Source organism: Sus scrofa, chromosome 3 (genome assembly GCF_054392235.1).
Source record: "Sus scrofa isolate SSC_HxYL_T2T_F1_AM1 chromosome 3, Sscrofa_HxYL_maternal_Yorkshire_Landrace_v2.0, whole genome shotgun sequence".
Lineage (NCBI taxonomy): Eukaryota > Metazoa > Chordata > Mammalia > Artiodactyla > Suidae > Sus > Sus scrofa.
The window spans coordinates 71,799,858-71,815,867 of NC_139385.1; the positions used below are offsets into that span (position 1 = coordinate 71,799,858).

Here is a 16,010-nt window from a genome sequence, read left to right on the forward strand (position 1 = left end):
TAATACTCCGAGAGACATAGTGAGAAGCCATGAATGTATGAAGTCTTGAGAAAGACCAGGAAATATTTCTCTGTTCAAGCTCTTCTTAATAACTGACCCCTTAGTGGAGTTCCCTGGTGGCCTAGAGGGTTGAGGATCGAGCACTGTCACTGCTGTGGCTTAGGTCACTGCTATGATGTGGGTTTGATTCCTGGCCCAGGAACTTCCACATGCTGTGGGTGTGGCCAAAAAAAAAAAAAAAATCCCTTTTACAAGAGATATGTTTTAATCCTTATACTAAAAAAGAGCCGACATGCTACTGAACTAACAACTGCCAAGGCTAATTGATAAGTCCAGGTTTTTGGATCCCTTGCCAATTAACAGTAATTTATTTAATAAAATCTGCAGATATAATGAAAATAAGATAAAAGTAAAGTTTTGCCTTGAGAACAAAAAGCACAGGCCACATGGTCAATAAACTCCTTTTGGGCCTTCTTTAGAACAATCTAAGTTGGAGCTACATGTAACCTGGCCATTTTGCCAATACAGATACAGGTTCTTTTAAGATTTAAGTGAGCACATTGACAGAGCATAAAGAATGTTAGGGAGTTTTTGTTAAATACAAAAATTGCAGTTTTCCTTATATTTTTATACAAGATTTAAAAGTACTAAATAATTACAAGTTTTGGTAGTTTTTTTTTGGTTTGTTTTTTTGGTCTTTTTTTGCCTTTTTTTTTAGGGTTGCACTGGAGGCATATGGAGGTTCCCAGGCTAGGGGTCTCACTGGAGCTACAGCTGCTGGCCTATGCCACAGCCACAGCAATGCCAGATCCTTAACCCAATGAGCAAGGCCAGGGATCGAACACGCAATCTCATGGTTCCTAGTCAGATTCATTTCCACTGCGCCACAACAGGAACTCCAAGTTTTGGTTTTAAACATGCTTCCTGGACAGAAATTTAAATTACATGTGTATACTGATGTCCTGAGAATTCATAAAACTTGAAAACCATAACTTAGCTACAATGAAAAACATCTGCAAAGGGGTCAGAGCTGCCCCATTTCTTTTTTTCTTTGTCTTTTTTCCACTTCTTGGGCTGCTCCCGTGGCATATGGAGGTTCCCAGGCTAGGGGTCCAATCAGAGCTGTAGCCACCAGCCTACACCAGAGCCGCAGCAACTAGGGATCAGAGCTGCGTCTGCGACCTACACCACAGCTCACGGCAACGCCGAATCATTAACTCGCTGAGCAAGGGCAGGGATCGAACCTGCAACCTCATGGTTCCTAGTCAGATTCGTTAACCACTGTGCCACGACGGGAACTCCAGAGCTGCCCCATTTCTTTATCCTGTCCACAATTCACTCTGGATATGAGCATTCATATCCATTCTTACCAAAAGAAAAACCCTGATGGAAGCTTTACTTTTTGCACCTCTCCTGGGGTGAGCTTATCTCACTTTCAAACAGAGCAAGGAAAGGAAACAGGAACCCTTTACTCTGAATGCTGTCAGTAAGCTCTGTGAGCCGCAGGGGAAGAGGTGTGGGGAGGAACGGCAAGCCAGCAAGCACCTCAGTGAAAAATGAGAAATGACTCTACCTACTTTAGTGGTTTTATGTTGTTTATAATGAGCTTAGAGTCTGGCAATGACAGAAGCTTTGGATCCTCTTCTTCTAAGAGCATAACCAGTTTGTCAAGTGAGGCTGAGTTTGGTAGAACTTCCTAGAAAAAATAACCTCAGCTACAAATACTGAGATTAGCACCTTCAAATAATTTTCTTAACCAGTTTTTCTAACCTAAGGGACACAATGGGAAAAGACGTGGTAGGAGGGGAAGAGACAAGGCTGAAAAGTATGTGAAGAACTTCTGAGCTACCTTGTAATTTGCCAAGAGCTACCAGAGAGCTCCTATCTTTATAGCACTCTTTCTACAAATCTTTCTGCTGGCCCTGCAAAACATTTCTATGCACTGACTTAAAATTAGCTGTGTGGACACTGAACTGGACAAATCGGTATTTCAAAGGACAAAGAAGAAACCACACCAGTAGCCAAAGGAAAAAAAGAATTCAAAATGAATGTCTCTAACACCTGCTGCTCTCTTACCCCTCACATTAGTTCTTCCCATTCTGAAAACGGCCCATTCACCTTCCCCCACAGAAGTTTAATTCAACAGCAAAGTACAGAGCAATGAAAACTCCACCCAGAGATAACAATATACTCTGAATTACCAGGCATGAGACCTTTCCAGAAAAGTTTTATCATCTCATTTTCATTATATTTCAAGCGAGCCTCCTCCTGGTCTTCATATCACCTTAAGGAACTGATTTCTTAGAGAAATGTCTTCTAAAATATCAGGACAATCACATACATTATAGATTATCCTAGAACAATCTGGAATCTCCAAAGTATCTCCTATCATTCTTTTCCCTGCTATCAACTCAAAAATCTGCTGGGTGGAAACAAATCTGACTAGGAACCATGAGGTTGCAGGCTTGATCCCTGGCCATGCTCAGTGGGTTAAGGATCCGGCGTTGCCGTGTGCTGTGGTATAGGTCACAGACGTGGCTCAGATCTGGCGTTGCTGTGGCTGTGGCATAGGCCCGTGGCTACAGCTCTCATTAGACCCCTAGCCTGGGAACCTCCATATGCCATGGGTGCACCCCTAAAAAGACAAAAAAAGAAATATCTTCTGGGATACCAAAAGCTCTAGATCACTCTTAAAATCAAAAGTATAACTATCTGATTTTAAACAAGCAAATATGTTCAAAATAATTATTATTAAAGATGTGCAAAGATAGCCAAATACCAAAGATAGAAAAAGAGATTTAAAAAATAGAAAGTGTTCTGAGTCAAAAGTAATGAAAAGCACAAATGGTGCAAGTACCAAATCCTGAACTTCTATAACCTCTCTAGCTAAATGCAGTTGAGTAGCAGCAATGTGGTTGCCTGTAGTACCTGTATTTTTCAAATCCTATGTTTTCCTCCGCTATTATTAAATACCATTGGTTAGTTCACAAAAAGGTAGATAGATCCAACTGCACTCTTTTTTTTTTTTTTTTTTTTCTTTTGTTTAAATGGCCACATCTGTGGAATACGGAATTTCCAGGCTAGGGGTTGAATTGGAGCTGGGGCTGCTGGCCTACGCCACAGCCTCAGAAACGTGGGATACGAACTGAGTCTGTGATCTACACCACAGCTCACAGAAACGCCGGATCCCTTACCCACTGAGTGAGGCCAGGGATCGAACCGGCATTCTCATGGATACTAGCTGGGTTTGTTTCTGCTGTGCCATAATGGGAACTTCCGGCATGGATCCGTTAACCCACCATAGTGGGAATATCCCAGCTGCATTCTTTACTGAAGAAGGATACAGACATTAAGTCAATTAAAGCCTAATTTAAAAAAATGTGTATTTGGCTTTTAAAGGCTTACCTTTTTGGATTACCTGGTTATAAGGATAAACAGATCATTATATTTAAGAAAATGTACAAAATTCAATAAGAAAATTTGCAAAAAATTATAGTTCACTCCACTATTACTGCTCCTAGTAAGGAAATAAATGTGTTGGGAAGTTAGCTCTACATATCTGTGAATTAAAATAGGCTTTTCAGTTCCCTGGTGGCTCCTCAGATTAAGGATCTGGCATTGGTTATTGCCATGGCTCAGATTTGACCCTTGACCCAGGAACCTCTGTATGCCACAGGCATGACCATCACCCCCCACCCCACAACAAAGTCTTTTTAAAATGAAATTCAGGAGTTTCCATCGTGGCTCAGAGGAAACGAGCCGGACTAGTATCCATGAGGACTCGGGTTTGATCCCCGGCCTCGTTCAGTGGGTTAAGGATCTGGCGTTGCCATGAGCTGTGGTGTAGGTCACAGGCACGGCTCAGATCTGGTGTTGCTGTGGCTGTGGTGTAGGCCAGCAGCTACAGCTCCGATTTGACGCCTAGCCTGGGAACCTCCATATGCTGTGGGTGCGGGTCCTAAAAAGTCTAAATAAATAAATAATAAAATAAAAAAGTAAAAACAACAAAATCCCTGAAGGCTTTCTAATTTGCTGCAGGGCAAGTCAGCTCAAATAAAATTTAAGAAAAATTTCAGGAGTTTTGCTTAATGTTTTTATGTTAGAAGAAAAGCTCTTCCCAATGATTCTCCACATTCCTAACATTTCCTTAATGTTAGGATCCTTCATGTCTGCAATCCCATCAGAGCTCTAGTGTTCACTAGTACTACCTGGTAGATGGATCTGGATAAGTATATACTGTGCTACCTCCCCACTTAATTCTTCTCACAACCAAAATCTAGTTAGTTGTCCCAAAAGACCAGATTTTATAACCATGAGGGTTTGTAAGAACTTGTACTTAACTTCAAAAATCACACTCTTTATTAGATTTAGTGTTTACAAAAACACTCCTGAGACTATACCCAACCTGCTTTTAAATTTTTTAATCAGCTTAACTATGCATTCTGTCAGACGTTGTTTCTCCTAATATCTAGTTTTAAAAGGGTCCTCTATAACCTCAAAATCAAAAGCCTCTTGAGTAATCTTAAATTAATATTAAAAATAGAAGCAAATCTTAGATTGAGGCCTTAGAGTCCACAAGTTGAAAAAGGAGACAAAAATATAGACAAGGGCTACGAAGTTGTTTTAAAAATTAACCTTCCACAGCTGTCTTCTGGCTGTGTCAGGTATCGGTAAATGCTTACTAGCAGTGACAGTAATATCAGCAGTGATATATCCTCTCGCCCTTAAATGTTCCAAAGGGATGCTGGTGAGAGGAGTGACATCCTTACATCCTAAAGGAAGGTGCAGATGACACATGCAGGAATCACAGGGTCAAAGACAAGAGAGCAAACTGAGTATTTAGAAAGAAAAATATAAACAGAGATAAAAAAGGAGATACAGTCAGTTATTATGTGAATCTTCTCTACCAAAATGACATGAGTCCCTCTTGAACTCTAGAATTAAAAAAATATTTCAATTACCATAACTTGGCAAAACACAGCAGGGAGGGTGTTGAGTGGGGACACACAGTAATACATCACCTGGACATTATGTATACCTATAACACATCACAGGTGACAACATGCTTCACATATACACTGAGAGGAATTCAAAACATTTAACAACTGTTATGGAAGAGGCATCAATCCTTCAGCATGGACACTAATCAGTGCGCCATATGTGGTGCACCTGCTAAATGCCAGCCCCAGACCTAGGACATGACCTATACGATTCAAAGAATCATGTACTTTCACATCAAAGATTCTTGTCTGCTTGCTATTTTTCACTTTCAGAGGTCTGGGTGTGTTACGGGTGGGAACAGAGGCAGATGCAGTGGTCATGCAGACTAAGAGCTGGTCAAGAGGGAGAAATCCTTAAAAATTTCCACAAACACTAATATGAAAAAACAGTATGGGGAGATCCTGTCGTAGCTCAGTGGAAATGAACCTGACTACTACCCATGAGGATGCAGGTTCTGATCCCTGGCCTCACTCAGTGGGTTAAGGATCTGACATTGCCATGAGCTGTAGCATAGGTTGCAGATGCGGCTCAAATTTAACGTTGCTGTGGCATAGGCCAGTGGCTACAGCTCCAATTCGATCCCTGGCCTGGGAACCTCCATTTGCCGTGGGTGTGGCCCCAAAAAGACAAAGAAACAAAACAAAACAAAACAACAGTATGGCTTCTGCCTTGAGCTATGTTCCAAGAGTTGGGGAACTAAATGAAAGCACATAACTGAATACAACTTATGAGAGACAGACCACAAAGCCATTTGTAGATGGCATTTAATTTTTAAACTATATATGGAGTATAAATAAATTGTGAGGAGGTCCTTGGTGGTTCAGTGGGTTAAGGATCGGCACTGTCACCGTTGTGGCTTGGGTTCCATCCCCGACCTGGGAACTTCCACATGCCATGCGTGTGGCCAGGAAAAAAAAAAAAAAGTATAAATACATTGTATTTACTTTCTGGAAAAAAAAAAAAGCAAGGCTGCTGGTGGTTGATTCTTATTTGAAAAAAAGGAATGGCTTTTCAGTCATGGAGAACACTTAAATTTCCACTGCGTTCTCCAATTTTGGATGTGGAAACCTAAGCTGTTGTCCAATGGGGTGATGAAAGCACGTATTATACTCAGGCCTATTGACTAATATAATAATGACTTAAGAATCCCTGGTTTACAATACAAGAATGCCTGGTATTACAGCTAGGTAAATAAATACCCCAACTTAGAAATTAAATCAAAGAGAAATTATTTCCACTTTTCCACAAGAACCAGGATAGAAAGGTAATCAAATCAGTATTCTTCACACCGTTTTTTGACTGTTCCAAAATGCAACAAAATCACCTCTGCAGAATAAAAAGAACAGATTAAGAACACTTGTGAAGTGTGATGGTAGTGTTCTGAGGTTCCCCAAGTGGCAAGATGAGAGCATTTCTGAGCCGTTAAATGGTAACATTTGACTTGAGGACTACATAATGTAAATTTACCAACTATTTGAACTATAAATCTTATAACAACTTTAACATCAAACTGGCAGTGTGAGTGGGAATGAAAGTGAACCTGTATTCCTCACAACTCTAACAGCAGGGCTATAGTGGAGACAGAATGGGGCTGAGGTTAAGCAGGGATTCTACAGCCCAGAGGAACTCTGGCTGAGTTCAAACACCTGTTCTGCCCCTTTCGAGTTGTACATCCTTGGACACACTACTTTGTTCCTCTGGAGTTTCAGTTAGTTCTTTTTTTTTTTTTTGGTCTTTTTTTTCAGGGCCACCCTCAAGGTATATAGAGGTTCCTAGGCTAGGGGTCTAATCGGAGCTGTAGCCGCTGGCCTACACCACAGCCACAGCAACACCAGATCTGAGCCGCATCTGCGGCCTACACCACAGTTCATGGCAATACCAGATTCTTAACCCACCGAGTGAGGCCAGGGATCGAACCCGCAACCTCATGGTTCCTAGTCAGATCCGTTTCCACTGCACCACAATGGGAACTCCTTAGTTTGTTTTGAGTACGTTTAGGGACTGACGAGTTGAAGCCATGTGTGACTGCCTGTGTCCACACTCTCCAGGTTCCACAGCCACAGTTCCAGCCCTCCTGGCTCACTTTATCTACTGTTACCAAATCAGGGGTGGGGGTGGGGGGGCACTCTTCAGGGTACATTCATCATTTCTCCAAGTTGGATATATGCTGGCTCAGATGTCAAGTAAAATATCCAAAAAGCTTTTAAGGCAAGACTGTTTGTATATTATTCTGAATCCCTGGCTTCTAGCCACTGGAAAATATCAGAGTAGGAGAAAACTTCTAGGGACCTCAAAACTTTGACCTTTGAAGCAAGAGATATGATCTGATGAAAATCAAGTAAGGTTAGTGATATGTTACAATGAGATGTGGCAACGAATTACTACCTCATATATGACCAAAGATTTAAATTTTCCTGGTGTAAGCTTCCTTATAGAAGAAAAATCAAGCAGGGAGCAAGAATACTATAAACAGGAGTTCCCGTCGTGGCGCAGTGGTTAACGAATCCGACTAGGAACCATGAGGTTGCGGGTTCGGTCCCTGGCCTTGCTCAGTGGGTTAATGATCCTGCGTTGCTGTGGCTCTGGCGTAGGCCGGTGGCTACAGCTCTGATTAGACCCAGCCTGGGAACCTCCATATGCCGCAGGAGCAGCCCAAGAGATAGCAAAAAGACAAAAAAAAAAAAAAAAAAAAAAGAATACTATAAACAGAGATGTGCTGCAGGTTGAAGTGCTTTAAACCTTTTCAAAACATGTTTACAGAAGGTTCCTGAGTTTGGTCAAGATTCCACATTGTGCTTTTAGAAACAAGGGAAGAAAGGCTGGTGTGGACAAATGGGGAGCCTTATCTTGTACACATACAGTCTCTCAGGATGTGTAAAATTTGCTGCCAGAAGATCGTTTTAAGAATTATCACGCAAATAACATCAGTTCAGTGGGCAGGAGGTAGATGGCAGTGACATGGCTTTATTTAGGTTAGAAATCATGTGCTTTACCACATCGTTTAGGTACAAGGCTGCTTCACTTACCACTTCTGTTGATGTTTCCGCGTGTTCAGAAGTAACATGTTCTTGAAGAGATGTCTCCGTATAGCCCATTTTTCCACAATAGGGACAAGTAAAAGACTGTGGCTGCTCTACAGAGAAAGCTTCCCCACCATAGTACAAATCTGAAAAGTAGAGTGGGGTTGCATTGAGAAATAATTATTATTAGTTTTAAGAAATATATAAAAATGTAATCATATGGTATAGTAATGTAAAAGAAAAGTGTGCCTGAAATCTCTACCAACAACATCACTCTGTCAGGACGGGCTTAGGTACCACCTCTATTACATCGCTAACATCCTCACTCTCTTCCAAAATTTCTTCTCCACTTGCTACTGTAGCCTTATAGCAGACAGCTTTTTATCTCTTCATTTAATTCTGAAACATATCTAAGTTCACATCTGGTTCTAATTTTATTGTAATTTATTTTTTCCTTTACATTTGTCTACACTGTGACAATGTCAATGTCAACACAAAGAATCAGCAGCATGTATCATATACAGGAACATGAGTAAGCAGAGGAAAACAACAGATGACAATGATCATCATGCTAACTCCTAGACGAGCTGTCATCTACAGAACATACCGTTCATATAGCAGGAAGAACACTAAGCATTCAGTTCCTGAAATTGCTAACCTGAAGGGTATACTACCACAACATACTCTGCCCAACTTGGTTACTGAAGAACTGATCAACTGGTAAGAGTCTGTGGGAATAATTTGTTTGCCTGATTAATACATCTCAAGGAATAGGTCTAATTTTCTCCACAGAAGGAAATGCAATTTAAGTATACTTACTATGTTTTGCCACCTCATCACAAAGATCTCATTATTTAATGTGAAAGAAGCAACTAATTCAAGAGGATATGATTATTTTTGTGAGAAGAGAAAACGAAAGTGTTTACTATATGATAGATATGTTCACATTCACTTCTAGGGAAATTTAGATTATCAAAAATATTTACCCATTATGTATATATTGACCATTTATTATGTCCACAAGACTTGCCAGGTGAATTTGGGGTTGGTGGGGATAATTATATTAAAGAATAGCACTTCCTCATCTGATAAAGGGCATCTATAAGAAAACGCACAGCTAACATCGTACTTACGGGTGAAAGACTAGGTGCCTTCCCCCTAAGATCAGGAATACTGGCTGAAAGGGAACATGTGGGAACCTTTATTTTTTTATCTATTTTTTTTTTTTGGCTGTGCCCATGGCATGCAGAAGTTCCCAGGCCAGAGACTGAACCTGAGCCACAGAAGTGACAACACTGGATCCTTAACCCACTGAGACACCAGGGAACTTTCAAAATAAAATTAAAAAAAAAAAAAAATTCCATTTACAATAAGAAAAGAATAAAACATTTAGGATACATTTAATAAAAGAAGTATAACATTCATCCTCTAATAATAGAAAATGTTGTTGAAAGAAATTAAAGATAACCTAAATAAAAGAAAGACCACATTCATGGGTTGGCAGGTTTAATATCATTACTTTCAAACTCATCTACAGATACAAAACAATTCCTATCAAAATCTCAGTTGGCTCCTTTGCAGAAATTCGACAAGTTGATCCTAAAATTCACCCCAAATTCAAGGGATCTAGAATACCCAAACAAACACTCTTGAAAAAGAACAAAGTTGGAAGACTCGCACTTTTTAAATTTCAAAGCTTATTACTACACAGTTGAGACACTGTGGTACTGGCAGAGAGGCATTTAAATCAATGGAATAGATTGGGAGTCCAGAAATAAAAATTGACATTTATGGTCGATTGATTTTTAACAGCTTTATTAATATATCTTCGACATAAAAATTATATATATTCATGTTATAAAATTTGTATACATTGTGAAAAGATCACCAGTCAAGCTAATTACCATCTCTCCCTCTAGATAGTTATCACTGTGTGTATAAGTGTGGAGAGATTTCATGTAAGATCTGTCCTCCTAGAGTTCCCTAGTGGCCTAGAGATTAAGGATCCAGCATTGTCACTGCTGTGGCTCAGGTTCGGTTCCTGGCTCAGAAATTTCGGCATGCCACGGGTAAAGGAAAAAAAAAGTCTATCCTCCTGGAAAATTTCAAGTACACTACACAATACTGTTCTGTGGTCATCAACATGCTGTGCATTAGATCTCTAGAACTTATTCATCTTCATAACAAAACTTTGTATCCTTTCACCAACATCACCCCAATTTTCCTCTTCTCTCTAGTCAACTGACTTTTAATAAGAGTGCCAAGACAATTCCCTGGATAAAGAATAGTCTTTTCTGGAGTTCCCATTGTGGCTCAGTGGTTAATAAACCCAACTAGTATCCATGAGGACTCGGGTTTGATCCCCAGCCTTGCTCAGTGGGTTAAGGATCTGGGTGTTGCTGTGGCTGTGGCTGTGGCATAGTAGGTCAGCGGCTGCAGCTCTGACCCCTAGCCTGGGAACCTCCACATGCCGTGGGTGTTGCCCTAAAAAGACAAAAGACAAAAAAACCAAAACAAAAAAAAACATATAAAAAAGAATAGTCTTTTCAACAAATGATTCTAGGACAACTGAACATCTATGTGTGAAAGAATGAAGGTGGACTTCTACCTCATTCTACACATAAAAATTAATTCAAAATGTATCAAAATCTAAATGTAAATACTAAAATTATAAAACTCTTACATGAAAACACAGTTTTAATTCTTCATGATCTTGGATTAGGTAATGGTTTCCTAGATACGACACCCCCCCCCCAAAATTAACATCAAAATTAAAACTTTTGTGCTTCAAAACATACCATCAAGAAAGGGAAAAGATAAGCCACAGAATGCGAGAAAATTTCTGCAAACCATCCATCTGTAAGGAACTTGTATACAGAATATACAAAGAACAATGAAATCTCAATAATAAAAGATATATTGCCCCATTAAAAAATGGGCCGAGGATCTGAATAGACATTTATACACATAACTAATCAGCACAGGGAAAGATGGTCAATATGACCAAGCATCAAAACTACATGAGACACCACAACTTCACACCCACTAGGATGGCTATAATCAAATCAAAGAAGACAGATAATAGGAGTTCTATTGTGGTGCAGTGGGTTAAGGATCTGGCACTGTCACTGCAGCAGCATGGGTTGATCCCTGGCCCAGAAACTTCCACATGCCACAGGTGTATCTAAATTGAAAAAAGACAGAGAGTAACAAGTGCTAAGTAAGAAATTACAGCATGGTAATATTTAAAGCTTTTCTTATTAGCTGACAGTGCATCAACAGCAGAAATAACCTGCCTCCTGATAACTAGAGCAATAATACTTGTGTACTGTTAGCAAGAACAATCAGTTTAAGCTTTATTCCTTCTTTACTGAGGCACTCTTCTATTTCATACTTTGCCAGTTGTATTTATTTCCAAATGGCTTTCATAAATAAACTATGATTAAGATAAATAATTACTTGGAATATGAAAGTAAGATTCATGTTATTTTTAGAGAATTTGGTGCCTCACATATGCTACTGGGAATGAGTTAGAATACTGTGCCTTTACTTCTTCACACATACACACAATTCTAAATGATAATTCAGAATTTTAAATAAATACGTACCAAAATCTACCCTTGTTAATATGCACTGCATTGGGTGGTCAGTTGTATGCCTTGTTGTTGTTGCACCACTTTCATAACAAGATGCACAAAGATCGTAATCGTAGCAAATTAAGCACTTATATCTGCGACCTCGAAAATTTCCTTTTAAACATGCATCACAGCTGACACCTATAAGGAAAAAGAAATAGTATTAATTAGCAGTCATAAAAGGCCATTCTCCATTTCATTTTTATAAAGCTGCACTTCTAACCCCATATTTCCTTTCCAAAATGACTAGAAACAACATAGTAAAATGATATGGGAACTTTCAACAATATAGTGGATTTATTACTGGATTTACACTCCTAATGAAAATAACTTCATGTCTGACAAAATGTAGAACAACTTTTCAAATGTCTTGATGAACTAGGAAGAGGATAAAAAACCAAGTGAAAGAGGAACAGGTAACTGGAATCACTAAAGGAGGTGGGCATCTACCTGGAAAAATCTGAGCTTAGATTTTCACAGTATTACAGGAAAAACAAAGCATAGGAAGCAAACACCAATGTCTACCATGGTGGGGTGTCTGATAGGCAATTCCTTACAAAGCTTAGACGCTAATATACCCTCAGTATACAGGTGAGCTAAAAATCCTCCTTAGGGATTACAAAACTCGCCTGTGAAATTCTCCTCCCACTAGGTACGAAACAACAACAAAAAAACGAAACAACAAAAAACAAAAAACAACAAAAGACTTATAAGAAGTCTGGGCTGGTTTGTGGTTATAAGTAAAGAGCCTAAATTCAGACTTCCAAATGGTTTCTGGTGAAGAATTTATTTTATTATTATTATTATTTTGGCCACGGCATACAGAAGTTCCCAGATCAGGGAAGTGAAAGCATGTTGAAGTTGTGGCCTATGCCACAGCTGTGGCAACACCAGATCTTTAACCCACTGCACCACAAGGGAACTTTCAAGAATTTAACTTAAAGTGATCCTGAACTAGAACTGCCGCCAAGCATCTGGCAGAAACAAAATTCCAAGGAATAAGAGTTCATACACGAGATACCACCACCAACAAAAAAACACCATCAGAAAGAAGTAGCAGAAACAGAGAGTGGAATCAGACTGGCAAAGGTTTGTATCAGAATTGAATACCAAATATACTTAACAGTTAAAAGGAGCTTGAAAAAAAAGAGGCAACCAACAGATATGAAAATGAGCCAAAGAGTTCCCTGATGGCCTAGCAGTTAAGGACTCAAGAGTTGTCACTGCTGTGGCTCAGGTTCGATCCCTGGCCCAGGGACTTCTGAATGCCACTGGTGCAGCCCAGAATAAAAGGAAAGAAAACAAAATGAACCAAATGTCTAAATGTAAAAAGAAAAAAATTAATTACAATTTAAATCTCAATGGGCAGGTTTAATGGTAGGAAAGCCTTTTATTCATATATGACATACTTATTTGTATAGAAAACCCCAATACAGCTATTTTTTTTTTTTTTTTTTTTTTTTTTGCCTTTTAGGGCCACACTTGTGGCATATGGAAGTTCCCAGACTAGGATCCAATTGGAGCTGCAGCTGCTGGCCTAGGCCAGTCACATCAACGCCAGATCAGAGCTTCGTCTGAGACCTACACCACAGCCCATGGCAAGGCCAGATCCTCAACCCACTGAGTGAGGCCAGGGATCAAACCCGAAACTCTATGATTCCCAGTTGGATTCGTTTCCGCTGCACCACAATAGGAACTCCTGAATACAGCTAAGTGTTTAGAATAAAGCATTTTAAGCAAGGTTGCTTAAAGTAAAAAACCAATTAAATAGAATTAGTTTCTTCATTCCAAATGAGATAAAAATATTTTTTAAAACGCCCCATTTATGATTCTACTTACATGAGGTACTTAGACTAGTCAAATTCACAGAAAAAAAACAAAGCAGAAGAGTGGTTTACTAGAGGTGGGTGGAAGGGGGGTACTGTTTACTGGGTTTCAGTTTGCGATGATGAAAAATTCTGGAAATGGATAATGGTAATAGTTGTACAATGCAAAGGTACCAATGCCACCAAAATGTACATGTAAAAAGCATTAAAATGACAGATTTTAGGTCATGCATATTTTACCACAATAAAAAAAAAAAAATGCCATTTGATGGAGTTCCCATTGTGGCACAGTGGAAACGAATCCAACTAGGAACCATGAGTTGTGGGTTCGATCCCTGGCCTCACTCAGCAGATTAAGGAGCTGGTGTTGCAGGCTGGCAGCTGTAGCTCTGACTGGACCCCTAGTCTGGGAACCTCCATGTGCTGAGGGTGCGGCCCTAAAAAGCAAAAAAAAAAAAAAAAAAAAAAAGAATAACAAGATGGAGGGATCTGCTTAACAAATCAAGAGCTACTAATACAAAGCTACAGTAATTAAGATAAAATGTCTTGGCATAGAGACAGATGAACTGACCAAAGGAACAGAATAGAAAGCCCCACATTGAAATCTGTTTCATGATAGTAAAAGGTCATTAGAGATCAGTGAGGAAAGGAGTAGACAGTAAATGGTACCAGAACAGGTGATCATCCATAGAGGGGGAAAATAAAACCGGATCTCTTCCACGGATTTCCACCCCCCCCCCCATCAATTCCAGACGGCTTAAAGACAAAAGTGAAAGGAAAGTAAAAAAAAAAAAAAAAAACTCTGAAGACAATAGAGGGTAATATTTTTATGAGCTCAGAGTAGGAAACAATTTCTTTTTTTCTGGCCATGCCCTTAACCCGCTGGATAAAGTAACTCTAGGAAACAATTTCTTAAAACACACACGCAGGGCCCAAACCATAAAGAGATATATTAAACCACATTAAAATTAAGACTTTCTTCATTTTTTAATATCCTAGAGATGGAACTGACAAGGCTCAGAAACTGGTGATAAATGCAACATACATGACAGACCAAAGTTAGGTATACAGAACACATTAAGGAACTCTTACATATCAGTAGGAAAATGATGAACATCTAATGGAAAAATGGACAAAGACATCAATGGGCAAAGAACAATAAACATATATGACCAATCAATATATGAAAAGATGCTCAATCTCCTTAGTCATCAAAGAAGTACAAATAAAACCATCAAGAGCTGTCATTTTACATCTAACAATTAGGCAGTCTGTTGATATCAAGGGTTGGTAAAGACAAGGAACAACAGAAACACTCTGCTCTGCTGGTGGCAACAGGAATCAGCACAACCACTCTAAAATTTTCTTCATATTCTAGTCACATTAAACATGTGCAATTCCCAGAATTTTGCAGTTTCGCTCTTAAATATATGCCCTGGGGAATCCTCTGGTGCCTGTGCACACCAGAAGAATGTTCACAGGTTTTGCAAACAAAAAAAAGAAAAAAGAAAAAAGGGGGGGGCTTTTAACAACCCAAAGGCACCTTACAGAATGAATTAAAAGAGAATGAATGCTAGCCTTAAATAGTGAGTGAGGATGCGTATTAAAAACAAAGCTATAAAGCAAGTTAGAAAATAAGTGCTATGGAGAAAAATAAAGCAAAAAATACATGGTGTGGCCAAAGCTTCCCTGAAAAAATGATGAGCAAAACAATGTAATATGGCAAAATTTCCTTATTCAAAATAGCTTTCCAACAAAAAAACCAGAACAACAAAAGGAGTTCCTGTTGTGGCGCAGCGGAAGTGAATTCCATTAGTATCCATGAGGATGCAGGTTCAATCCCTGGCCTCGATCAGTGAGTAGATTAAGGATCTGGCGTTGCCGTGAGTTTGCAGGCCGACAGCTGTACCTCTGATTTGACCCCTAGCCTGGGAACTTCCATATGCCTCGAGTGAGGCCTTAAAAAGCAAAAAAAAAAAAAAAAAAAAAGCTTCCAGGCACTATAATAACATTGAAAGGGGGTAAGTATCTACTTAGATTCACAAATGAAAGTTTAATGTGACATGGTACAATAACTGTTATCAAACAAAATGTAGTGTGAACTCAGCTAAAAAGGTGCCAGAGGAGTTCCCATCGTGGCGCAGTGGTTAACGAATCCAACTAGGAACCATGAGGTTGCGGGTTCAGTCCCTGCCCTTGCTCAGTGGGTTAACGATCCGGCGTTGCCGTGAGCTGTGGTGTAGGTTGCAGACGCGGCTCGGATCCCACGTTGCTGTGGCTCTGGCGTAGGCCGGTGGCTATGGCTCCGATTCAACCCCTAGCCTGGGAACTTCCATATGCCGCGGGAGCGGCCCAAGAAATAGCAACAACAGCAACAGCAACAACAAAAGACAAAAAAAGACAAAAAAAAAAAAAAAAAAAAAAAGGTGCCAGAAAAGGAAGCTCAGTTTTGAACACTAACTTTCTGGCATGTCCCATCTGACATTACCCTTTGGGCTCCACTTTTCTTTCTTTCTATCCTCCAACAA

The 16,010-nt window shown here is 39.6% G+C and overlaps 2 protein-coding genes across 2 annotated transcripts in view; both read right to left on the reverse strand.

Moving 5' to 3' along the window:
- The window catches only part of KCMF1 (potassium channel modulatory factor 1), a 32,219-nt gene extending 20,353 nt beyond the window's left edge, over positions 1–11,866 (reverse strand). The window contains 3 exon segments of the mRNA XM_021087303.2: positions 8,028–8,167; positions 11,630–11,816; positions 11,819–11,866. Coding sequence (XP_020942962.2) covers positions 8,028–8,167; positions 11,630–11,816; positions 11,819–11,851 — 360 coding nt within the window. The 5' untranslated portion in view covers positions 11,852–11,866.
- LOC146404707 (uncharacterized) overlaps positions 11,655–16,010 on the reverse strand; it is a gene marked incomplete at its 5' end in the record, with an annotated part of 55,324 nt that continues 50,968 nt past the window's right edge. The window contains one exon of the mRNA XM_085016189.1: positions 11,655–11,797. The remainder of the gene's footprint in view (positions 11,798–16,010) is intronic.